The following is a 24,701-nucleotide window of genomic DNA, read 5'->3' on the forward strand; positions in this document are numbered from 1 at the left end:
TTGCGTCACTGATCTGCGCTGGAGTAGATCCAGATTTCATAATCCCAATGTTTGTGTTTGTTTTTAGAGCCGTATGGCCGTAAATAAACCGTGTGTGTCTTGAACTCAGCGCCGCGCATGACACACTCCCCAGAGCGGCTAATTTTGCCTCCTGTTCTCTTGCTGAGGTGGTGCTTTTCCAAATATAACCTCCACACGAGCGTATTTGTGAGAAATACTTGTTTTTGTTGGTTCCACCATAAACCCAACTTCTGGAACAAAAGCATCTGATCTTCTGGGCACATTTGTTTAAAGTTTTGTTTACTGCGCACAGGATGTGTGGAATCTAATTTTAGCTAAAAGTTGTGTTGAGATTGCGTCACACAGTAGATCAATGAACTCTAGTCTTCACTTTTCTCTGTTTTCATAGAACAGACCACAGTGTGGAAGAAAATACTGGTCACCGCAGACTCTAAAAACATCTGCTTTATGTTCTTTTTTTACCAAAATTTTTTTTCTAGTTTCCTAGCTGACCTATGAACCTGAGGACTCACCAGATCCAGAAAATCAGCTACAAGTAGGATATAGAGAGATGGAAAACAAGGACAAATCTCGGTGGTTCAGTCTGGAGATGAGATCTTCTTTTATAAATCAGACTGCTCTCTGCCAAAACCAAATGTCCGGATCAGTGGACGTTGATTCGCTGTGGCAACCCCTGATGGGATATGCCAAAAGGTGAACAACAACAACAGAGTTCTGTCATTTAATGTTAAGTGTTATCATACATCACATCAGCAGTTGAGCCTAGGGACATTAGGGTTGAAGAAACCTAATTTTTTAACCTTAACACATCAATGCTTTATCATAAGTCGATTCTTCTTTGTCCTTATTCAATATTTCTTTGTTTTGTCCCCATAAACATTGTTATCTGGCTGCTGTATCATACAGTTATTAAACTTTCTCATGAATTAGCAATGTACAGATTTTCTTCTACAAAATTTGAGGGACTTTTCAGATGGACAGTGTTTATTAATACTTTCTCTGCTTGAGTATCAAATAACTTTTGTAGTATTTCTATAACACATTGTTTCTTACATGGTCGACTACCATGCTAATTTACAATGTTCAACTCTCAAAAAAGTTGAATATTTGCTATATCGGGGTTCACCTTTCATGGTCTCATTTTTTTACACTTTTTTTATACTACTGACTATTAGCCATCATTTTCCTCTGTGTCGTGTTTCCTGTACAGAATGCGTTTTAGCTTTCCAGAGTTACGTAAATCTTTAATCACAACCTGATCTTTGTTTTGAATCTATTATATTTGACTTATTTTTCTATGAAGGTTTGGACTTTGAGAGTTTAAACAAGAGGAAAAAAGAGTGTAAATGTCTGTCTGATGAAGTGTGTAGTGAGGAATTTTACAGCCTTAATAATTGAAAAGAAAAAAAAAGACGATTACTTCTTGATTTTCACCTATCACAGGTTGTTTCTTGTGGTAAACGAGGAACCACTATTCACTAAAAGTTAAATAAAACCAATTAAGTTTATTTTAAATTTCCTTTAGCTTTAACATTTAATTCTCCAATGTGAAATGATGTATTTAAATACAGAGATATATACCTTTTAACAAGTTTCTAAATCTAACCATTTAAAAATCCATTTGACTGAAATAAAGTTGCCCTTATACAAGTGTCTTTTGCCTGCTCTTCCCCTCCTCCACCAAATCTGACTGTTTTGACCCACATTTAGCCAAGCTAAGCAAAAGCTAAACCAGAAAACAGCAGGTGGACAGAGCGAGATCCATGCTTGGATCCTTTCTCGCACATGAAAGCACATCTACATGAGAAAACAAAACAGGAAGAATGTTTGTAATTCTCATGTAAATTCAAAATACAACAGTTGACATGACTGACCAAGAAACGTTTTAAGCTATATATATATATATATATATATATATATATATATATATATATATATATATATTGAAACTTTTAAAAGTAATCCTGGACTTTTATAGCTTTTTGCATTGCTGTACTGTAAAAAGGAAAAAAATCCCTCAATCTGATCAACTTTTGAGTTCTAGAAGCAATTTCTGTTCTTAAAAAGATATTTTTCCAAAAAAGTTCTCCTTTAGAAAATGTTTTCAAAGAGTTTGCCTCCTGTAAAAAAGCTGACACTGTTTTAACAAAAGTAAACAAAATCATTGACTGTAAAAAAGGACTGGACAGAGTGATCCCTCCCCCTTCACGTTCCAAACAGGAAGTACCTGCTGGCTCCAAGAAGCCAAAATCCCACAGATTTCTATTAAGAAAGAACAGCTATTACTCAGTCATTCTATCATATTTGTTATTCCAAAATATTTTTTTTCAATAACTTAAATCTGTAGTTCGTTATAAACTAACCAATCGAATGCTTAAAAAAAAAGTAGGCAGTCTCACATTAAACATTGGAAATGTTTAGTGAAGCCCACTTTCAAGCTCACTCCTGATTGGTGAGAATCATTGAAAATTGGAATGCAGACTCAGACCGACTTGGACCAATCACTGCTCACCGTTTCCAACATGCCGGCGTCCATATTGCAAAAAAAATAAAATAAAATAAAAAAAATGGCGACTGAATTGACTCAATCTTGTTGGAGCCAAAGTTAACAGTTTTTCATGGTGACGTCACACTCATGGAGGGATGTTGATTCTAAATCAAATTTACTTTGCTTTCCTCACAAACCCAGTTTAAATAGATGGGAAATGTTGTCAATTTTACAGTTGTTTGTTCGGTTTGTTGAGCAAACTAAAAACTGAAATGAACAAAACCATAAAGAAAGCTGCTTTTAACTTCATAAAAATGTATTTCTTGTATTAATCAGTTAAATAAATTAGTTAAAATGTAATTTTATTTTGAAAAGACCTAAAAAGAATCAAACTAATTCTGACAAATGGGGAATGTGGCAGTGGAATCCATTGTACACATAAATTAAATAAAAATGGCGCCTGTCTAAAATCATATTTATTCTTTAAATGATTTTTTTAAATATAATGTGCCCTCAAGAATTAAATGAATATGTGTGTCTGGTTCAGTATTGGGGGCATGTAAGGACACCGAGTGCTCGCGTGGGCTCTCACACCTACTTTTGTTTATTTATGGAAATTAATATCGATGGTTTTGTTTGTGTTGCCGCCTAAAAATAGAAGGAATGAGGCTGTGACCGGTGATGCTCTTCCTCCACCACGAACACACGCAGAAAAAAATCACGACTGGAGTCCTACCACGAGTCACGACGCAGCTTTTAACAAATAAGAAAAAAAAAACAGGAGAGAACCGTGAGGAGGAGAGGCTCCGGTACCGGGATTCGGCCTCGGTGCCAGTTTTTCGCTCAGTCAGGGAATTCCGGTGACGTCACGTACGTACGCCTCCGTGCGTAAGTCCCTTTAAGTTTTATAAGCAGCAGCTGCTGCCGGAGAGCAAACAGAGCAGCGCGAGCGGCGCCGACTCACAGCAGAAAACTAGCTTAAACTCTCGGGTTGGAAACTAACGAATACAAAACAGAAGTGCCTTTTTGGGCGGGAAGAAAGTTTCTCCGAGCGGTTTTTGTCTTGGTATTTTTATTTTTATTTTTTGGAGGAGTCGAAGTGAGGATTTACTTACAGGGCTCTCCCCCATTCAGCCGGTCGGGAGACATTTCTGTGCGGAGCACTCAGCTTTACAGAGACACTGAAGGCAACAGCGGCGTTCAAGCACTCGGATTCTTATTTTAAAAATCCTTGGATTTTTTTTTTTCGTTTTTCGGGAGGAAAATTTAAAGCTTTAAACCGGTGAGTACGGAAGCCGTTTCGGGAACATTTAAAAGTCGAAACTCAGCTTTACAGAGACACTGAAGGCAACAGCGGGGTTCAAGCACTCGGATTCTTATTTTAAAAATCCTTGGATTTTTTTTCTTTTTTCGGGAGGAAAATTTAAAGCTTTTAACCGGTGAGTACGGAAGCCGTTTCGGGAACATTTAAAAGTCGAAACTCAGCTTTACAGAGACACTGAAGGCAACAGCGGCGTTCAAGCACTCGGATTCTTATTTTAAAAATCCTTGGATTTTTTTTTGAGAGAAAAAATTAAAGCTTTTAACCGGTGAGTACGGAAGCCGTTTTGGGAACATTTAAAAGTCGAAACGAGCTGTATTTAGACATGTCAGCGTGACTTTTGGTTATTGATTAGGCGTAAGTGAATTATCGTAATTGATTAGGTCATGAAGTTCGACTTTTAAATCCCACGCGTGTGGCTGAGAAAAGTGATCAGGTTGAATCATAGTTTCGTGCAAGTGCTGTGACAAATAAACCAGAACTTTTCATCGCAGACTGTAGAATTCTGGGAAATTAAAGCGACTTTTTTTGAGAAGTGCAGAAAAGTGAGCCATTGTGTGGATGTGTTTGTAAGTGGGAGTGGACAGCTCCGCTGGATCTGGAGCTCTGGGGGGTGGGAAGGATCAGTAAGGTCGGCAGCCGTATAAAGTGAATCCTGCCACCTCCATCCAACCCCCCCTTGGTCAATCCAGCAACACAAAGAGCCGGACTGAAAGGAAGTGATTTGCATCTTTTTAAAGGGGGATGGTCTGTGTTTTGGTCGTCAGGTTTGGCTGCACTAATGTGACATTATATATAGTTAGTGGAGGGGAAGTAACTTTACATTTTTAGATATCATGCTTTTAATTTGAAAGTCAGGAGACGAGCAGCTGATGGCTTTTAAGCGCGAGGGCGCTGCTTACCAAGCACTTTTATGACCCACAATAACTGATCTGAGCGCAGCGGGGGTGAAGCGTGCTGGCATGGGGTCACAAGAAAAAAAAAAAGTACCCCTCCGCTTTGAAGGTTCACTTCCGATCCGGCGGATGGATCCGTTTTGAAGTCGGAGGCTGTAAAAACTTACACAAATCGCCCCGCACACACACATACACATATAGTGCCGAAGCCCCGCCCCTTCCGTTTGTCCCGTGACTCAAAAGGAGCGCGTGTGAATGAACAATCGCCGCCCATTTTACTACAAGCGATGACGGAACGCGGAGGAACATTTAAAGTGACAGGGGGAGGCAGACGAGGACACGCGCGCGCGCTGATTGAGTCACCCCGCGTGCGCCTCTCTGACGGGACTCTTCCTGTGTGTTTTTTTAAACATCTTTTAGACGTTCAAAAACTCTCTTTTTCTATTCAAAGTGAGCTACAGTGGTGTTACCATAGCAAACAAATATTTTCAGAGCCAGTTTAGGTTGAAAGACTTTGTCAAGCACGTGTGGAATTTAAGCTTTCCTGTTAGATTCTGGAATATTTGGTCAGGATGTTCACCATCTGGACAAAAAAAAAGTTTCTTTAGCAAATAAGTGTGAAATATATTTTTGGACTGAACCACTATCGTGGGGGTGAAAGTGAGGAGAAAGTTGTTCCTTCAAACCCGTTTTTCTATTATCTCTGGCTCTTTGCCACGGATGATGAAGCCACAGAAGGAAGGGGGTGTGTTTGTGACTCATGCCTTGAAGTTACACCTCCCCAAAAAGGGGGAAAAAAAGTCTCACCTCACTTCACCCCTAGCTTTTACCCTCCTCCTGGATAAATGGAGGGGCTGTGGACAAACTCTCCAGCGGGACTGGCGGGTATCCGAGGAATCTCCAAACTGTGCCGTCATAACAAAGCGGCGCTGCCTGCGTCACAGCCGTCCCGATCCGCCAAGTTCATCAAAACAAGCGTTCATGATAACACCCTCTGGCCATCTGCACACAAGCTGTCATTATCATTCCCACTCCACACATGAGGCGGAACTGTGCCTCCGAAATGGGAGGAGGAGGTGGTGATGTGTGGTCAGCCTGTCATGTGTGGCCTGATCAATGCACACCTCTCTTTTTCAGTTTTTTTATTTTATTCTCCTACTAAAGACGAAACCGCTTCCGTGGCAACTGTTGCCAAGGAAGCAAACCTATCGCGGTCTGTGGATTTCTGTCCTGAAAGGGAAAAAAAGGAGGGAGGACTTTTATGAAGCTCTTTTTCCAATCAAAAGTGGTACTTTTTAAAACCTTTTTCTGAACCAAACAGGAATTTAAAAAAAACGAAAAGATTTGGGGGCTTTTGAGGTCTTATGATCAGCCGCCCACGTCCTTCTTGATTTCTGGTTAACCTGGATCTGGAGACAGTTTTCCTTTCTGAAGAAGCTCCATTTTATCCGAAATCGATGAGTGTTTAAGGAAATGACACGACACTCGCCAACCTTTACCAGAAACCCCCCCTCGAAAAAGACGGGCAAGACGTCTGCTGTTCGATTTTTGTTTTTGACTTTTGCGCACGTGCCGCCTCTCAGGAAGGAGAAGTGGGCGGGGCTTTTTTTTCTTCATCTTGACATCATCAAAGGCGTTTCTTAGTCACAGTCTTGTACCAAAGTTAGAGAAACCAGACACATTTTGGCACAAACAGTCAATTTTTTTTTTTTCTACAGGAAGTCCCCATTGCCTGACTTTCTCTGACACACACCCCCCTCAGGGAGGCCCACTTCCTGTGGTTGTGAGCTCAGTGCCCCCTTCAAGTGCGAGGTGCAGCACGCTAACCAACCCAGTTGTTCACGGTCTGTCAGAAGCCCGACGGCGGGCTGCTGCCGAGGAGACAGCCTCCCCCTCCATTCAGAGTTCCCCTTCCTCCTTTAGGTGCGATCAAAGTTCTGTCTGTGTCTTCAGCTTTTTCATTTCCTAAATCGAGACGAAGCAGCAGATGGACCAACGGCCAAAACCACACGTGTCTGGCGGTTTTGTCGTTAAAACTTGGAAACTTCTCTTCAAACACCTGTTCTCTATCCTCAGATCAGAGGCGTTTTGTTTTCCCTCTTTAAAAATAAAAGGATTTCAGGTGTGTTTTTTTTCTTAATACTTATGTTGTGGTACCAGGGTTCTAGTCTAGGTGACGCTTGCATTCAAGTCGCTGGTTAACCCCTGGTTAAGGCCTTTGTCGCAACTGCCTGTAGGAATGAATACAGACTGTCTGAGATTAGGGAATCGGAGTCGTTTGTGTATGCACCCTACTTGCACTTGCGTATCGCCTGACTGTACTGACTGTGCATTTGTGCACGTTTAGTAAGGGGCTAATACACGTACCTTACTAGCGAGTGTGCCATAAGGGCATTGGACGATAAGTTGACATGTTCAACTTGACTTAATCAAAGAAAACGATTCATCAGGATTGGTGTCTAACCTTGTGCACTACGCAAGGACCCCATTAGTGTTGTTCACATGATAAATGCGTATTACGTGGAGCCTGAATGTAGAAATGAAGACATTAGTGTACTTTGTGTGGACATTCTATGTCTTGTTGTTTATCTCCTGCTTATCTTGTGCATATGGCATTCAGGTGTAGTCAGTAGGGTTCCAGTACTCAACCCTTGTACTATCATAGATATGTTTACATTAAAAGTGGGGTCATCTGGACTCCTTTTTTTATCTTCACTGGTGTCTGTGGCAGACATAAAATCCTGTCCATCAATACAAGGGTGGAGTTAATTGGACCCTATTACAAGCATAAGGGTTAAATCTTACCTTAGAGTGGAGTGTAAAGGTACTGTGCGCCAGTGTTACCCATGCATCATGATTTTATGCCATTTCTCATACCTTCTTGATGAAGCAATGACCACATCCATGATAGTTGTATGTTCTATTTCTGTGACGTCTCTTGACGTGACTGTACAAGCCTTAAGGGACTTGTGCTTCTCGATGACCCTCTACTGGCCTGGACAACCCAGAAACCTGCAGCACAAGTCAATGCAACGGGTGGACGTGACGAACGCATGTCGTTTTTTTTGTTGACCAGTAATTGGATTGTACTCATTGTGCGTCCTCGTGAATGTCCACAGATATCTACCGCCGCTCGTCATGTCGGGATTTGGATGTTTACCGCCGTGAGAGCATAGTTTGGCACGCCGTCTGCAGGTTTTCCCGTGTGTACGTGTTTGTAGACGTGATGAAGCTCATCGCCGGCTGGGAAAGGCATGCGCTGACGTATAAACACACGCGCATGCAGGGACAAAAGCAGCCAGGAGTTTCCTCCAGAACAGGATCTGTATCTGGGGGCTGATTATGTAACGACCCGGCAGAGGACCGGCTCCGTGCGCGGCACCATCGCCTCTCTGCTCACTCCTCTTCTGGCGCTCCTCCCAGCCTAATCTGCTCGGCTCTTATCAGGCCAGCTCTGCTGCTGTGACTTTACAAGGGCAGTAACGCTCTGCAGATGTGGTGCTGAAGCACATCACAGAAGTCTGAGAATCATGAAACATTATAGCTTTCCTGTTGGTAGACGTTTCTGACACATGGGAGTTGTAGTTTCCATCATTCCAGAAGATTTAGCAGAACTGGTTTCTGTTTTCTTTCTTTCTCTTTAACTTTTCCTTGATCTTTGGAACTGTGAGGGGTGTTTTTGATCAAACAAACCGAGTCACCTTTATTTTTTTTGTAATCGAAAGTCATCTGCTTTCACCGAAAAGCCCTCATTCAGTGTGTCACCCAGTTACCGTACTCTGAGTAAAACCAAAACTACTCGCGGTCATAGTAAAAGGTGAAAACAGGTCACTCCCGTGAGTGTTTTTGTGAATGAAGCAGCATTTTTTTAAGAACCTTTCCTTTAAAAATATACTTTAATTTTTTAAATTTTATTTTGGGTTCCTGTCGAGGATGAAACCCCCGTCCGTCAGAGCTCATCACTTCCTGTTTGTGCGTTCAGAAGAAATTCCGTCACCGCGTCGGAGAAATTCCCATCACCGCATCAGCAGCCAAGCAGAAACACGCCCACGGTCACCTGACTGTAAACGTATACTAGCGGGGGAGGAGTTAAAGCTTTCGGGTAAACCCTCGGTACTCTGAGTCATCAAGGGGGGGGATTCTTGAAATTAAAAAAATGGTTTCTCGATTCTGTGTAACCTCTAGTGATCTGAAACTTTGCACATTTAACGAGCCGTTTGGGTCGATTACTTATCAACTACAACTGAGTAGCCAAAAAAAAGTAAACACTACTTTGTGTTTATATTGTTACTGTTGTAATCATACAACTGAGACGTTGTTTTATTTGCATAAATGAAACATAAATAGAAAATACAGTTTTTCTTCTTATTAAATAGCTAATAACCATTGACCATGTGTTAGAACTAACCAATCAAATGCCAACATTTGAAACGTATACTTGTGTCTGAATTCCTTGCATTTCCAATTTTGTAGTGCTGTCCGAATCTACAATTCCAAAATCGAGTGTCCTAGAAATTTCCCAGAAGCCTCTGCGGAAAAACTAGTGCGCATTGATGCTCACTAGATTGGCAAATATAGACCACAATACAATGTGTGTGAACAATTTCTTAGAGGATTTTAATTTATTTCTCAAGCTCAAACAGTGGATTCATAAATGGTCTTCGTGACATTAATGACATATTTGTCGTTTACATAAGTATAGTTTTTTAGTAGGTGGGGAGTAGAAATGGAATTGGGGAAATAGTCATGATGGACACACCTTGTGTAGCCTAAGTAGGGGCGTGAATCTTCTACAAGCGCACTCCTGATTGGCGATAGAAATGGACCAATTGCTGGTTACTGACATTGTCTGGCTCCATTGTCTGGACTCCGTCCAGTTCTTGTATACAGTTTTGACAGACTTCCTTTCAAAATAAAAGACACCCTATACCATCAAGGATTGTCACAGTAAAGTTACCCTTACAGTAGTGCTGGGCAATATGACGATACATATCGTTGGGACGATAAAGTGTCTGTTGTGCCATTTCTTCTTGTTTTTGTTTATTTTTTAATTTTTTGCTGAACTTTAGTGCAAATATGTTTTCCTACTAAGAAATTTGAAAACTTGTAATGACATATTTGTCATTTTTTTCAGAAGATAACTGAAAATAAATGTTACTGTTGTATATTGGGATATTTATAGTTATTGTGACACAAAATAATCTAAATCTTGATATACAATGTGTTCCATATCGCCCAGCACTACCTTACAATATTTTTTTTCCTACCATGAGGTACACTTAACCTCTTAACACCTGAATTTATGAAAAAAGATATTCACTTTTGTTTTTGCTTTTAAGAAAATTCTACATTTAGCTAATTTTATAGTTAATTTGGATTGTCAGATATTTGAGACAACAGGCATTTAGGGGTTAAAGATCAGTTAATTTTTAACTATTTGTGAATACTGGTTGTTTTTACTGACCTCGAATTGATTTTGGAAGAATTAGATTTTAGAAGCCCAATGAATCAAATTTTCTTTGTGATTTTGGGCAATTTAAATAAAATTGAATTGAATTTTCTGTGGTACACGGCGTTTAACTGTCCAAACGTTTTAGGACGACGACGCACCATTTTATGGATTGTTGGAGCTTTATAGCTACTGCCTGGCGGAGCGATGTGTACTGTCCTTTTACTGTTTAATAAAGTTCGACTTATTGGACGGTTTTGTTGTTGACCCAAAATAATGGAAGAGTTCAAAGAGTGAAGGGGTATAAGAGCCGGAGGTGTCAGACCCCTGCTCTAGACGGTGCACGTGTGAGTCACCTGTCAGAACCCGAGCTGCAACCGTCTGCACGCGTGCAGACGTTATCGCCGTAGCTGTGAGCAACGTGATAGCCGCCAGGCTCTGGAGGAGATGAGTGCTCGGTGGCAGCAGACATAAACACACACCCTCTGTAAAAGCGGTAATTACAAACTTGCCAGCGTGTCCCCGTTTGCCCTCCTGCTCGCCTTCCCTCCGTTTGCCCTGCTCTCCGTCTGAGAGGAGCAGCTGCGCAGTCGGACTCCTCTGACAGCAGGAGGAGGACCACCTTTGGCCCGGGTGTGAAGTTCACGCCGGCTTTGTGTTGTTCCTTTTGACTGCTTAACAAAAGGTTCCTTTTGTTTTCTTGTTTCCAGGACTGAGGAGACTCCAGAGACATGATTGGCAGCTGAAGCTGAGACGGTGAATCAATACCCCGGTGCTTCTCTGACAGGTACGCTCACCACCAGCTCGTTTGAACCCTGCAGCCTATCTGCAGCCGGCAGCAGGCGCCTGCTGGATGCAGATCCTGAGAGGTGGAGGAGGACAGATAGCGGGTCGCGTGCGTCAGCGTACAGCAGCTGAAATGTAGGACTTGAACCAAAAACACAAACCAGGCATCCCGAGTTGGTGGGAAGAGAAGAGGAACTGGTGGGAGGAAGCGCTGCGTTTGTCCAGAGCTAAATGTGGAAGAGAGCTTTGCCAAGCAGGAGAAGTGAATCATGAGCTGTGTGTGTGTGTTTGTGCAGTTCTGTTGTTGTTGCTTTGACTGTCGGGGTGTCGTCATCCCTGGATTTAGCAGCTAAGATGAGAATGAAGAAAGAAGTTTGAGCCACAAGATTTTTAGTGATCTTAGAAGCTCAAATCTGTGTGTGACTAAAGGTCTGTGTGAGGATATGTTTGTGAGAATGAGTGTGTTTCTGTCAATATATCTGAGTGTTTGTGTGAGTGAATGTGTGTATTTGTGTAAATATGTTTGCGTGAATATGTGTGGGTGAATGTGTGTTTGTGTGAATGTGAGTGAATGTGTTTGTGTGAATATATGTACATACATTTTTGTAAATATGTGTGACTAAATGTGAATTTGTGTGAATGTGTGTTTGTGTGAATAAATGTACAAGAATTAGTGTTTGTGTAAAGGGGTGTGTGTGAATGTGTGTTTGTATGGGTGTGTGTACATGTGTGAATATTTGTTTTTGTGTGAATTGATGTGAATGTGTGTGTGTGTTTGTGTGAATAAGTCTATAAATAAATGAAGGTGGTTGTGTTTTTAAAGGTGTGAATTTGTCTAAAGGTGTGTGTGAATAAATGTGTTCCTTCACTCCTTCCTTGTCTTAATATCTTTCCTCTAATCTCTCCCTCCGTTCTGCTCCAACCGTCTGTCGCTGCTGCTGCACCCCCTCCTCTTCCTCTTCCTCACGCCTCCCATAATGAGATTAAGCCTTTAGTGTATCCTCTGGGCAAACGCACACAATCGCACAATCATCCACTTAAAAGAGGAGTTTTTGCTAAAACACAGCGAGCCCGTCCGGGCCGAGCTGCTTGGATCCTTTCCAACGCCGCACACTCTTGGCATGCAACCAAAGCCTTGCTCTCTAGCCCCTCCCCCTTGTGTGTGTGTGTGTGTAAGTGAACACGCACACTTTCTGCCATTATAAGGATTACAGTAGGAGCAGGTCTGCCCTCTAAGGTGAACCTGCTGAGCCATCTGGACCTTCAATTAATCCTTACAGCTCTCTGTCGCCCCCTAGAGGCTGGAGGAAGCACAGCAGAGATTTCTATGTGATGAATGAGTTGTCGTCCTCATAGAGGCTCCTCTGCCTGCAGGTTCATCTTCTCGGTGCAGACTACCGTCTCCGTGTCGGAGTGAGGCCCTCTCTCTGCTGCAGTGGAGGGCTTCACTCACACCGTCAGGCCGGTAAGTTACCGCCTCCTCCTGGTCGTCGTGGAGTCCTGAAGACGAAGCGTCTCTCTGACCGCGCTGCTGTCTTACAGGCTGAATGCATCACACAGTGGAGCAGCTAAGCGGGCGAGGCACACGGGAATCCTTCCCTCTGGACGGACTCAGCCGGGGGCCATGGCCTCCCGTGGGCGGACGCGCCTGGCAGCCACCTGCCAGGTGTGTAGTCATGGTTACAAACCGGTCGGTTCGTTGTTCTCCAGCTCTCAGAGGTTAAAGATTCTCGGTTATGATTACAGGTGTTCACCTGCCATGAACCAACACCAGCTCCTCCCCCATCTACCTCCTGGACCTCTGGGTGGACTGAACCATCACAGTAAATATTTAAGTAACGGGTATGGCTTCTAACGCAGACTTCAATCAACCTCTTTCTGTTTCCCGGGTTAACCGTCTGTCTGTTCTTCTGTCAGGCTGATAAGAGGCGAGAAGCTGGAGCTACCGCAGGCGATGCTCCCAGGAATGCAGCCGCAGAGAGCCCCGCCCCCTCACCTCCATCCCCCGCCTCCTCACCGAGGCTGGGAGCAGCTCGGCCAGCTCTACGACTCCCACCTTCCTCCTCAAGGCCACCCCGTCCTGCCCCTGCCCAACGAGCACCCGCTGCGCCTGCACAACGGGGGCTTCGGCAGCGGCGGAGGCGGACCTCCCCCGAACCTTCATCTCGGCAGACCGAACCCCCCGATGAAGGTGAGGAGCAACAGTTTGACCCGAAGAAAAAAAAATCAAAAAAACAAACATCTCAACTCCTCTGTGTTTTTCTTTGCATCAGCTGGGGGGTCCTCAGGAGCAGCACGTCCCCCGGGCTCCGCCCTTACTGGGAGAGGAAATGTGGGCTCAGGTGCACCAGGTAGGAGGCGCCGTAATGAGCTCCTGGTTTAATTGCTTGTTTTGTCGGAGTCCTGATCGGGGTCTGTGCTCCTCCACAGCAGAGGGGGTATTCAGGGAAAATGCTGGGGGGTCAGCTGAAGAGACCGGGGCCTCACTCTGTGATCCAGCACACCCCCCTGCCGGCACTGCACACCCACCTGTCGGCCGACGACTCCCCCAGCCCCAGCAAGAGGAAGAAGAGTGCAGATCTGGTGAGTTCTCCTCCTCTTCTTCTCCGGGTTTGTTTTCAGGTTGGATGTTAATCGTCTCTTTCCCGTGCAGACGCCACATCCGGCGCCGCAGCGTTACACTGGCCAGTCCACGCCATCCCAGCAGTACCACCTCCCCTCAAAGCCGGCCTTCTGGAACCCCATTCACAAAGACGGCGGCGCTCCGTGGCCGACGTCGGAACGCAAGAACCCGCAGCCACACGACTTTCAGGTCTGACCGCCGACCGGCTGAAGTTTTTGGCTAAAGTTGTGCCGAAAGCTGACTGTTCTGTTCTTTGACAGGAACACAAGCGGGGGATGGGCAGCTACCCCCCAAAGTCCTCTCCTCCCGCTCCCAGTCACATGACCTCCTCGCCGAGAAACTTCACCCCGGGATGTCCTCCTCAGTTCCAGAAAGACGCGCTTCAATCTCAGGCTGCGAACCACCCCTCCCCCCGCTCGTCCTACCAGAGTCCCAAACTGGAGCCTCAGTCTGTGGAGCCACGCGGCGTCCATGCGGCATCCACTCCCACCAGGGGGGACGCGGAGCGCCACCTAAAAGTCCATTCGTCACCAGCAAACGCTTCTGCGACCAGCAGCAAGAACAGCAGCGGCGGCGGCGTGCCTTACAGCCACTTCAGGCCTCACCCCGGGCTGGGGCACCAGGGCCCTCCTGCCAGCAGCACCTCTGTACCTCAGCAGCAGCAAAGTGACCCCCACGAGGCCTGGAGGTACCCCGGCGGTCACTCCCTGGTAAGTACGAGCCCCCCCACCCCCGCAGGCGAGCGCCGCCCCCCTCTTATCAGCTGATTTTGTGTTTCCTGTAGGAGTCGGGCGTCTTCAGACCTCCAGGTGTGCTACCTCAGCGCCAGCAGAGCCACAATCACGTCGCCGACGCTCGACTTTCAGGTCCCCCCCAGCACCTTCACCACGTCAGCCCCCCGCCGCCCCCAGCCAGCTCCACCCGAACCCCCGTCATCACGCCCAACGCCTCCCGCTCCGCATGCGCCATAGGACACTACAGCACCGCCCCCTCTGCTTGTAGCTACGGGGACGGCGGCGGCTGGCAGAGAGGGGCGGAGTCGCTGCCTCAGAACTCCACCGGCGTCAAACCTCAGGCAGACCCTTCAATGCAGGCGGCATGTCAAAGAGGCCAAGGTCCTCCCACCAGCAAACCGCAGGGATCCACAAAAGCCCCGCCCCCAAAGGGCAAGATGTCATACTATCCTCAGGCCGAGCAGGAGCCGCCTCCTCCTCCTGCGTTTTCTTCGTTTTCCTTGTTCTCCTCGGGACACCAGAGGGCAGGAGAGAGTGTGATCACCAGCCGGTTGTCCAACCCTCCTCCGGCGTACGCCCCCTCCGTCAGCTGCTCCTCAGAACCCTCCATGTCTGACTCCTCTTCCTCTCGGATGTTCTCTCCTCCTAAATGCGTCCCCCAATCCATCGAGGAGGCGCTGGACAAGCTGGACGCCGAGCTGGAGGGACACATGCAGGCAGAGGAGAGGAGGAGAAAGGAACGGGAGGAGCAGGAGAGAAAACGAAGGGAGGAGGAGCGGCAAAGGAGAGAATGGGAGATGAGAAAGAAGCTGGAGGAGGAGAGGAAGAAGAAGGAGCAGGAGGAGGAGGAGGAGAGGAAAAAGAGAGAAATGGAGAGAAGGAGAGAGTGGGAGAGACAGGAGGAGGAAAGGAGGAGGAGAGAGCTGGAGAGATTAGAAAGAGCCAAGCAGCAGCAGGAGGAGGAGAGGAAGGAGCAGGAAAGGAGAAGGAGGGAATGGGAGAAGCAAGAGGAGGAGAAGAGGAGAGAACTGGAGCGATTAGAGAAAGAGAGGCAAGAGGAGAAGAGGAAAAGAACGGAGGAGGAGAGAAAGAGGAAGGAGGAGGAGGAAAGGAGAAAAGAGGAGAAAAGGAGGAGGGAGGAGGCGTCTTTTGAAAGTCTTGAAAAGCTGTTGGCGCCCCCACCTCCTCCCCTCTCGTCTGTCTCTGCGCCTCCTTCCTGTCCTCCGGCTCCCAGCTCCCGGTCCTCCCCTCCTTATCCCTGGCTCAGCCGGGGCGGCGTGCACCCCAATCCAGCCAGCGCCGCCGAGAGGCTCCGCCCCCCTCCCCTGACGCCCCAGACGGAGTACGCCCGGGAGAAGCAGCGGCAGAGGGAGCTGTGGAGCGGCGGGAGCGCCTTCCCCTCCTCGACACTCAGCACCTCAGGGACCGACCAGCCGGCGTTCCCCGGGAAACCGCCGGCAATGCAAGCGGCGCCCAGCCAACCCAAAGACTCAGCCCCAACGTCAGCACTTAGAGAACCCCCCAAGCTCCACCAGGGCTTCCTCCGAGAAGCCCCGCCCCCTCTGTCCCTGAACCCCTCCGCGCACAAGCAGGCGAAGGAGAGCGACGCCGACTCGGACAGTGCGCCGTTCGAGGAGGAGCCCTCCACCATGCTCCCTGACGGCCTGGCCAACATCATGGCCATGCTGGACGAGTCCATCCAGAAGGAGGAGGAGATGTTCAGCAGGGGGAGGAGCTTCATGCCGGCCGCCGAGCCAGTCAAGAGCTACCTGTGCGCTCCGGATCTGATCCCGGCGACCAAGAGCCAGCCCCATCTGGAGGAGTTCGGCTCTAACGCCAGCCCTCCTGTGCTCAGCCGGCAGGGCTCCCTGGCCTCCCCCTGCAGCCGCACGTCCTCCCTCAACGAGGAGGAGGACGACTACGTCAAAGCTCCTCCCATCGCTCCTCTGACCACCAAGCCATCCGTGGATGGGGTGATGGGAGCCCGGAACACCAACTATCGCCACAGCGACCTGGCGAAGCTCTACGGCCTCCCCGAGCAGACGAAGAGCGAGGCGGAGGAGGACTCTGAGGACTCGGAGGCCCCGTCCTGTTCTCCGCCGCCACAGAGGCCACACCTCCACCAGACGGGGGTGAGCAGCATGTTCAAGTCGCTGGCGAACATGGAGAACCAGAGGTACGCTTACCGCGGCGGGCCTTTCGGGAGACCTCCTCCATCGGCCCTGCTCGGCGTTAAATACTCCTCCTCGCTGTCTCTGGGCCCCGACATCTGCCGCCAGCAGCAAGGAGGCTCCCCCACCTCTGACTCCACCAACCCTCCCTTCAGCCCCGCCCTCCCACCCCAGAAACGCTCGTCGTCGTCAGAGGAAGACGCCAAGGTCAAGATGGAGGACAGTGACGGCGAGGAGAAGAGGAGCATCCCGCCCATAAAAGTCATCAAGGAGGAGCACGGGCTTACCACCATCTCAGAGTCTTCTCTGAAGGATTTGGGGCGGAGCTGTGAGGCCATCCTCAGCCGCAAGGAGAAAGCCGACCGGCACAGCAAGACCGAGGAGTGGTTCAAGTCCGAGAAGGTCAGGGAGCACAAAGACCGGGAGAAGAGGAGGAGGAAGCACGGCGGCAGGAAGCACGAGGACAAGAAGGAGAAGAAGAAGCACAGGGACAAGAGAGACTCCTCCTCTTCGTCGCCTTCGTCCTCCCACTCCAGCCACAAGAGGCACAAGGACGGGAAAAGCCATAGAGAGAAGAAGGAGCACCGGATCCTCGCAGACTCCTCCCACCAAAAGGCGGAAAAGCACAAAAGTCACGAATCGGACAAGAAGAAACGCAAAGACGTGTCCGGCAGCAGCTCCACCAGCGAAGGCGAGCAGGCGGAGTGGAGCTCGCACCGGCGGGAACGCTCCTCCGAGCGGAAAATCGCTCCGGACTCCTCATTCGGTTCCACCGACTTCCTAAAGCTGAGGGCGCTGTCGGACGGGCCCCCCAAGGAGCTGAAGATCCGCCTGATCAAAGTGGAAAGCGGGGACCGGGAGACCTTCATCGCCTCCGAGGTGGAGGAGAAGAGGATCCCGCTGAAGGAGATCACCATCAAGAACAGCGCCAGTGAAATCATTCGCTCCTGCAAGTACGTACCGACGACGGACCGCCGTCTGTCCGGGATCTGCTGTCGGCTAAACCTCTCTTTCTGTTTCAGGACGGCGCGGGTCAAAGGGAAGTTCAAAGAGTCCTACCTGCTCCCGGCGTTCTCCGTCAAGCCCAACATGGATGCAGACGGTCCCATTCCCAGGGAGAAGCTCAACCCCCCAACACCCAGCATTTATGTACGACCACTCACAGTAATGTGCACATGCTGCCCCCTGCTGGTTGAAAGTGTGTACTGACCTGCTTTGTCCTTTTGCAGTTGGAAAGTAAGAGGGACGCCTTCTCCCCGGTTCTGCTGCAGTTCTGTACGGACCCAAAGAATCCCGTCACCGTCATCAGAGGACTGGCTGGATCTCTTCGACTCAGTACGATCCACTTTCTAATAAAACATTACATCACATTTATCGCCACGTGTGGGAGGAGCCACCGATCTTCACAGATCTAGATTTTCTTCTAAATGTTTTCTTTTTTTATAAATTTGTTTAGACTTGGGGCTGTTTTCTACCAAGTCTCTGGTGGAGGCGAACGCAGACCAGGCGGTGGAGGTGAGGACTCAGGTGCAGCAGCCCGCCGACGAGAACTGGGACCCCAGCGGCACGGGTCAGACGTGGCCCTGCGAGAGCAGCCGCTCCTACACCACCATTGCCAAGTACGCCCAGTACCAGGCATCCAGCTTCCAGGAGAGCCTGCAGGTACGCCCACGACCTCTGACCTCTGAGTCGGTGGAGGTTTTTCCTGGATTTTTATATGAATTGCGCCTGATTTTAGGAGGAAAAAGGCAGCGATGAGGAAGAGGAGGACGAGGATGTGAAGAAGTCGCCCTCTAGTGTAGAAACCAACAAAGAATCCTCAAAAGAAGGCAGCAAGTAAGTGGGATTTTACTAGTAGTTTACCAATACCAACCCACAGTTTTCTTATGCCGTCATGTTGTTGTTTTTCAGTGGTGAGCAGAAATCTGTGGGGAAGATCATCAAATTTGGCACCAACATCGATCTGTCTGATCCCAAGAGGTGAGCTGCTTCACCCCGAGGCGTCCGTCCTCCTGCAGAGGCGTTTCCCTTCACGCTGGTTGTGTGTTTGCAGGTGGAAGGCTCAGCTGCAGGAGCTGCAGAAGCTGCCGGCGTTCATGCGCGTGGCGTCCAGCGGGAACATGCTGAGCCACGTTGGACACACCATCCTGGGCATGAACACGGTGCAGCTCTACATGAAGGTTCCCGGGAGCCGGACGCCAGGTAAGGAGTCATTTAGGAACCAGAAAACCTCCAAATCTGATGGGATACTGAGGAGGAATGTTCCTGCAGGTCACCAGGAGAATAACAACTTCTGCTCGGTGAACATCAACATCGGCCCCGGCGACTGCGAGTGGTTCTGCGTGCACGAAAACTACTGGGAGGCCATCAACGACTTCTGTGAAAAGTGAGCAGAATCAAAGGTTTTCAGCCGAGTCTTTGACTGGACATTGGCTTAAATCACATGTGTTAAAGTCGAGGCCCGGGGGCCGGATCTGGCCCTCCAGATCATTTTATTTTATTGTTATTAATGGTCCGATGTTATCTTGCGCTTATCTTTAACCTGTATAACTTGGACAAAATATATTTTTATGGAGAGTAAAATATTGAAAGTTATTTAAGGTTTAAGTTGATTTATTATGGAATAATATTCCAGCATTTGTATTATTCATTATTATGTTAAAAAGGTTTTAAATTTTTAAATATTTGTATTCGCTGAGCTTTTTGGAATGTAGCTAATATTTGAGGTACCTGCTAGCTGTTTTTTGTACTTGTTTTTTTTTTTAGGCTGTTTTGGAGTACGGCAAATATTTACACGCTAACTGTTTTGGCGGTTTTTTTTTATTTTTTATTTTTTCCAGCTAATTTAAAGTTTAACTATTTTTTTTCTAGCTGTGGCAGAAACTACGTTTTTTTGTTTTTTTTCTTGTTTTTTCCTAGGCTAATTTGGCATATAGCAAATATTTTAGCTGCCTATCAGCTTCAGCGTTTTCAGCTATGAGCTTCAGCGGTTTCAAGTTTCAGCTTCAGCGTTTTCAGCTATTAGCTTCAGCGATTTCAAGTTTCAGCTATCAGCTTCAGCGTTTTTAGCTATTAACTTAAGCGGTTTCAGATTTCAGCTATCAGCGTTTTCAGCTATGAGCTTCAGCGATTTCAAGTTTCAAGCTATCAGCTTCAAGGGTTTCAGCTATTAGCTTCAGCGGTTTCAGGTTTCGGCTATCAGCATTTTCAGCCATGAGCTTCAGCAATTTCAAGTTTCAGATATGAGCGTCAGCATTTTCAGCTATCAGCACTAGCTTCTTCAGTATCCAAATTCAGCTTCACACTGGCATTATTTCATACAATGATGTATATCTAGTTCATAACTATGTGTAAAAAGTTGCTGTTTTTAAGTTGAAAAAAATTAGAAAAATAGATATTTATCCTGCACATGTTTCAGGTGTGTTTTGGATTTTGGCCCCCTGTGCCCTTGAGTGCCATTGGTGTTTAAATGATCCTTTTCCTTCAGGCATGGAGTGGACTACCTAACGGGGTCCTGGTGGCCGGTGTTGGAGGACCTCTACAGCTCCAACATCCCCGTGTACCGCTTCATCCAGCGTCCCGGAGACCTGGTATGGATCAACGCCGGCACCGTCCACTGGGTTCAAGCAGTGGGATGGTGCAACAACATCGCCTGGAACGTGGGGCCTCTCAACGGTAACCAGAGCACCATCTAGTGGTGGGATGTACTCCTGCAGCTCTGATTTTACTGAAAAAACCCTCTTCTGTGATGTTCAGGTTACCAGTATCAGGTGGCTTTAGAGAGGTTTGAGTGGAACGAGGTGAAGAAGGTCAAGTCCATCGTTCCTATGATTCACGTGTCCTGGAATGTGGCCCGCACTCTAAAGGTCACTGACCCCGACACCTACAAGATGATCAAGTAAGAACCGAAGAACGAGTCTTTTATGACCTTTTCCAGACATTCTTTAATCATCTCTTCATCTTCTGGCAGACACTGCCTGCTGCAGTCCATGAAGCACATCCAGATCCTGCGGGACCAGCTGGTAGCTGGAGGCAAAAAGATCTCCTACCAGAGTCGGGTGAAGGATGAGCCCGCCTACTACTGCAACGAGTGTGACGTGAGTGTCTGAGGCACCAAAACGTGGCTCCAAATGTCAGCTTAAGTAGGATCTGGCGTTAAAAAATATATATATAATACTCAAAGTGAGTTTTTGTAAAACCAAATGCATCTGATCTTATTTGTGTTTGCCTGGCAACCTAAAACACTGGTTGCTAAGGAAAATTAGAAAATTGACTTTGAGTTGGAGTTCTGAAAAAGTGCTGAAAACATTAATCAGTTCCAGACATGAAAAAATGTAATGGTTTCCATGGACTTTTCTGTTGCTTTACATCAAAAACAGGGTTAAATGTAACATTTTGAACTAGATGATGCATAAAAAAAATAATAAAAATGCAAATAACACCCAAAGTGACATCATAAACCCCTTTGGTAACCAACCAGACAGCTTGAGTCGATACCTGTTATAATTAATAAGACACAATAAGAGGGAAGCAAAATGAATGATCAATATTGTGATGACGATATTATTTGCGATACATGAAGAAATGGCAAAACAAAAAAAGATGTTCAGTTGAGCCAGACGCTAGCTGGGATCGTTTACGCCAAGGCCGGGTTGATCTAATCGTTTTATCGGTCAAAGCTTAATTGATCAATAATTGATACATAACATTAGAGATTGATTGAACATGTAATGTGATTTCCCATAGGACGGCTAATGCTAACGCTAGGTCGACCTAAACATACATTGTTGACTAAACTAACATCTTTGTCCAAATTTTAAGGAAATATTTTTAAGTGGTGTAAAACACTTTTTGCTCATACTTTCTTCTGGAATAAGCTGTAATACTATAGCGTGATCGCCACCTAGTGGCCAAACTGAGACGCCCTCCAGGAGAAGCAGAACAATTATTGGAGTTTGTCCTTTTGAGATCCGTGTAACACTATGATATTAACAATCTCATAATTTCACTAATACATTTAACAGTTTGTGAACTGTATCAGATTAATATAAATATCTTTAAAATATATTTATAATTTATTTCTAAATACATTTGTAATTGAGAGGGATGAAAAGATCAGAATCAATTCTGGAAATGATTGCCCAGTGATATTGTGATACATTTTCTATGTATTGTGACCCCTGCTGTAAACGCAATGATGTGTAGTTTTCTCTAAAAGGACATTTGTTTGTGTCACCACAGCTGGAGGTGTTCGACCTTCTGTTCGTGACGTGTGAGAGCAGCAGCAGGAAGACGTACGTGGTTCACTGTGAGGACTGCGCCCGGCAGCGCAGCCCCAACCTCACCAACGTGGTGGTGCTGGAGCAGTACCGCATCGAGGAGCTCATGAACATCTACGACTCCTTCAACCTGGTGAGCCCTCGCCTCCTCAGGGCGTATCATCACCTCCTCCCACACCTTTCTGACTCCTCCTCCTCCTCTCCTCAGGCCGCTCCTGCCCGGTGACAGAGCTCCTCCTCTGCGTCTCCTCAGCCAAAACCAAAACTCCTGCGTGCCGGGACAACTTTTTATTATTATTTTTTAAAACTCCTTTTCAATTTTAGCATTTCATTGACTATTTTTCGTTTGTTTTTTGCTACTGCTGTGACTCGCCGAGCAGCCAGTTGTTTACTCGTTACTGTTTACAAAAAGAGTCACCAATTAAAGTCCCAGTTTACTCTCAGATGGTGCTTTTGGAAGCAGAAGCCGCGGCGACGGAGCGGCTGGTGCTACCCTCGAGCAAAGCGTGGATGCCGGTTTCATTCTGAACTTTTGTACATGCTGTTTGAACTTTCTGTGGGGTGCTGTCGTTTTTTAAAAAAATATATAATTTATTGTCACTTTTTTTGTTTTTTTTTCTTGTTTTTTCTCAAAACTAGATCAGCCTAGATATATACCACATTGGCCTTGTATTTAGAAAAGAGAGAAAATGAAAATACTAACAATAGAGTTATGAACATTTTTCTAAAGCATTAAGATTTTAAAAAATACAGTTTGGAACGCTTCAAAAATACGGGTTTTTAGACTTTTTTTATCGGGGTTTGTTTGTTTTCCTAAAGCTGTAAATCTTGTTTTTATGAATTATATCTTCTGGAGATTTAATATTCAGCTGTCACACATTTCATTTCTTCCATTTGTATTTTTAAAGGAAAAAAAGATCCATCTGGTGTGTTTTGTTTCGATATTAGTTTTTTTTTTGTACATTTAATTTAAGATGTTTCTTCTATTTATTGGGCATGGACGTTCTCCCTGTTGAATGAGGTTGTACATTTTTGCTGTTTCTGTTGTCATGGTGACTGATTTGCTCTGAACGGTGGAGGCTGCTGTGTTCCTGGTGCTCGCCTCTCCACTCCTGCCTTTTTTATTTGTTTTTTCTCCTCCTCATATATATAAAATCAAATCTTTATCTTGAATATAACACACCTTTTCCTGTAGACGATAGACACACTACTCATGTAGAGAAGATGACTAATGGAATGCTGTTTGTATGCTCATTAAGGACAAAAAAAATCTCCAAAGTGTTTTTGATGAACTGTTTTTGTTGAACTGTGTTGAGGAATTTTAGATGAGATTTTTTATATCTGTTGATCATGGGATAGATGGTGCTAATTGTTCTCTTGGAACAAACCTTTTTTGGGTTTTTTAATTTTTTTTTTCTTCTTTTTGAAATGAGAATTCTATTTTTCCTGTTGCAATATTCTGAGTTTCCTTCTCTTTGTGGTCATTTATTTATAACTGCACTGTTTATAGAGTTCACACAGACATACCTGCAGACACACACCAAACTGAGCCAGACATGTCTTAAACACTTGTGAATTTGTGTGACATTACTATTAATAAACGCTTTTGCTAAATCCACAAAATCTTTGTCACTTCCATTGATTGTATTTGAGAGAACGTTTCTGTGGAGTCTTAAAGTCTTAAAAGCATTGAATTTATGAATTTGGAAATAATACTTGAATTTTGATATCTTTGAACCCAGTTAAGTCTGATCACATGATGGCAGCAGAACCAATCGGACCACAAACAAGACGAGAAGCTACAGTTTTGGTGATAAAATGGGAATCGATGAATACAATGGGAAATTGATGGAGAAATTGGCCTGAAATTTAACTTAAACTTGTAAGAATCAACTTTGTGTGAAGTTATCCATAGAAAATGACTTAGACCATAAAGTAAATTCAATCACCTTTTTTTTTCTTTTCTTATGTCCCGTATAACGCCATGTTGAATCCAGACGATCAGTAAGCAGCGATAGGTCCAAGTTTCAATTGTAACCACTCTCTCCAATCAGGAGTGAGCTTGTTGGAAGACCACGCCCCCACCTACTACACAAAATCCGTCTATTCCATTTTGAATATACGTGTATGATTATGGTCTTATTTGTTTCACATTTTTTTCTCTATCAAACAAATCTTCACTCACAATCCTAAGATATCTACTTGTTGAGATGACTTGAAGCTACACGAGAAAATTCAAGAAATGGGTACCTGTAGAGTTCAGGTGAGGCTCCTTGATCGTATTCATCCTGGTCACTCCCAAAGAGAACCTCTTCAACTATCTCCAACTCTGCTTCCTGTCTTTTTCCTCTAAGAAAACAACATGGCTGCTCTCACCACAGTCGAGGTCCTAACAGAAGCAGACTTTTCCAAAAATGTCAGTCGATTCCTATGGAAAAGAATGGAGAATGCTGATGTATTTTCAACAGCTGCTCACTAGGGGGCAGTGTGGCAGAAGAAAACAATTAGCCAGAAGAAGAAAACTATCTAGTGACTGATAGATTCAGAAAATATGTTTACTTTCGTCTAATTTGTTCGTCAGGTAAGAACTATGAATCAGTCCTGGGAAGTTCTCTGTTTCAGAAAAAGGTCATAGAAAGCTTAAAAAAAAATTACTTACTAGTAGCAAAAAACAAACAAACAAAAAAAATACCAACAACGAAATTCTAAAAAAAAAAAAAAAAAAAGCTGTACCAACCTCAGAGCTGAAGGTGAACGAAGTGTAGATGTATCGGAGTCAAAAATGCTCTAAAAAAATGCTACTTCAGTTTTCAGGTTTCCCTTTTAATGTGTGAATGCCATCGTTTTTGTTCTTTTATTTTGAAAAACGGATGTTCCCGCTAGTGCTGCGTCAGGTGGTCACGCCCCCTCGGCCCTCGGAGCAAAGAGCGCGG

The 24,701-nt window shown here is 45.7% G+C and overlaps 1 protein-coding gene across 1 annotated transcript in view; it reads left to right on the forward strand.

Moving 5' to 3' along the window:
• Positions 1-23,391, forward strand: part of kdm6ba (lysine (K)-specific demethylase 6B, a) — a gene marked incomplete at its 5' end in the record, with an annotated part of 63,084 nt that extends 39,693 nt beyond the window's left edge. Inside the window, 22 exon segments of the mRNA XM_036216759.1 lie at positions 10,886-10,962; positions 12,336-12,426; positions 12,504-12,627; positions 12,708-12,803; positions 12,879-13,152; positions 13,235-13,312; positions 13,392-13,544; positions 13,615-13,773; positions 13,845-14,294; positions 14,369-17,442; positions 17,512-17,638; positions 17,719-17,824; positions 17,946-18,151; positions 18,228-18,325; positions 18,401-18,469; positions 18,543-18,691; positions 18,761-18,875; positions 19,977-20,164; positions 20,246-20,387; positions 20,460-20,586; positions 21,731-21,901; positions 21,977-23,391. Coding sequence (XP_036072652.1) covers positions 12,509-12,627; positions 12,708-12,803; positions 12,879-13,152; positions 13,235-13,312; positions 13,392-13,544; positions 13,615-13,773; positions 13,845-14,294; positions 14,369-17,442; positions 17,512-17,638; positions 17,719-17,824; positions 17,946-18,151; positions 18,228-18,325; positions 18,401-18,469; positions 18,543-18,691; positions 18,761-18,875; positions 19,977-20,164; positions 20,246-20,387; positions 20,460-20,586; positions 21,731-21,901; positions 21,977-21,994 — 5,919 coding nt within the window. The 3' untranslated portion in view covers positions 21,995-23,391.
• Between the last annotated feature and the right edge of the window lie 1,310 nt (positions 23,392-24,701).

This window comes from Oryzias melastigma, linkage group LG18 (genome assembly GCF_002922805.2).
Source record: "Oryzias melastigma strain HK-1 linkage group LG18, ASM292280v2, whole genome shotgun sequence".
NCBI classification, from domain to species: Eukaryota; Metazoa; Chordata; class Actinopteri; order Beloniformes; family Adrianichthyidae; genus Oryzias; species Oryzias melastigma.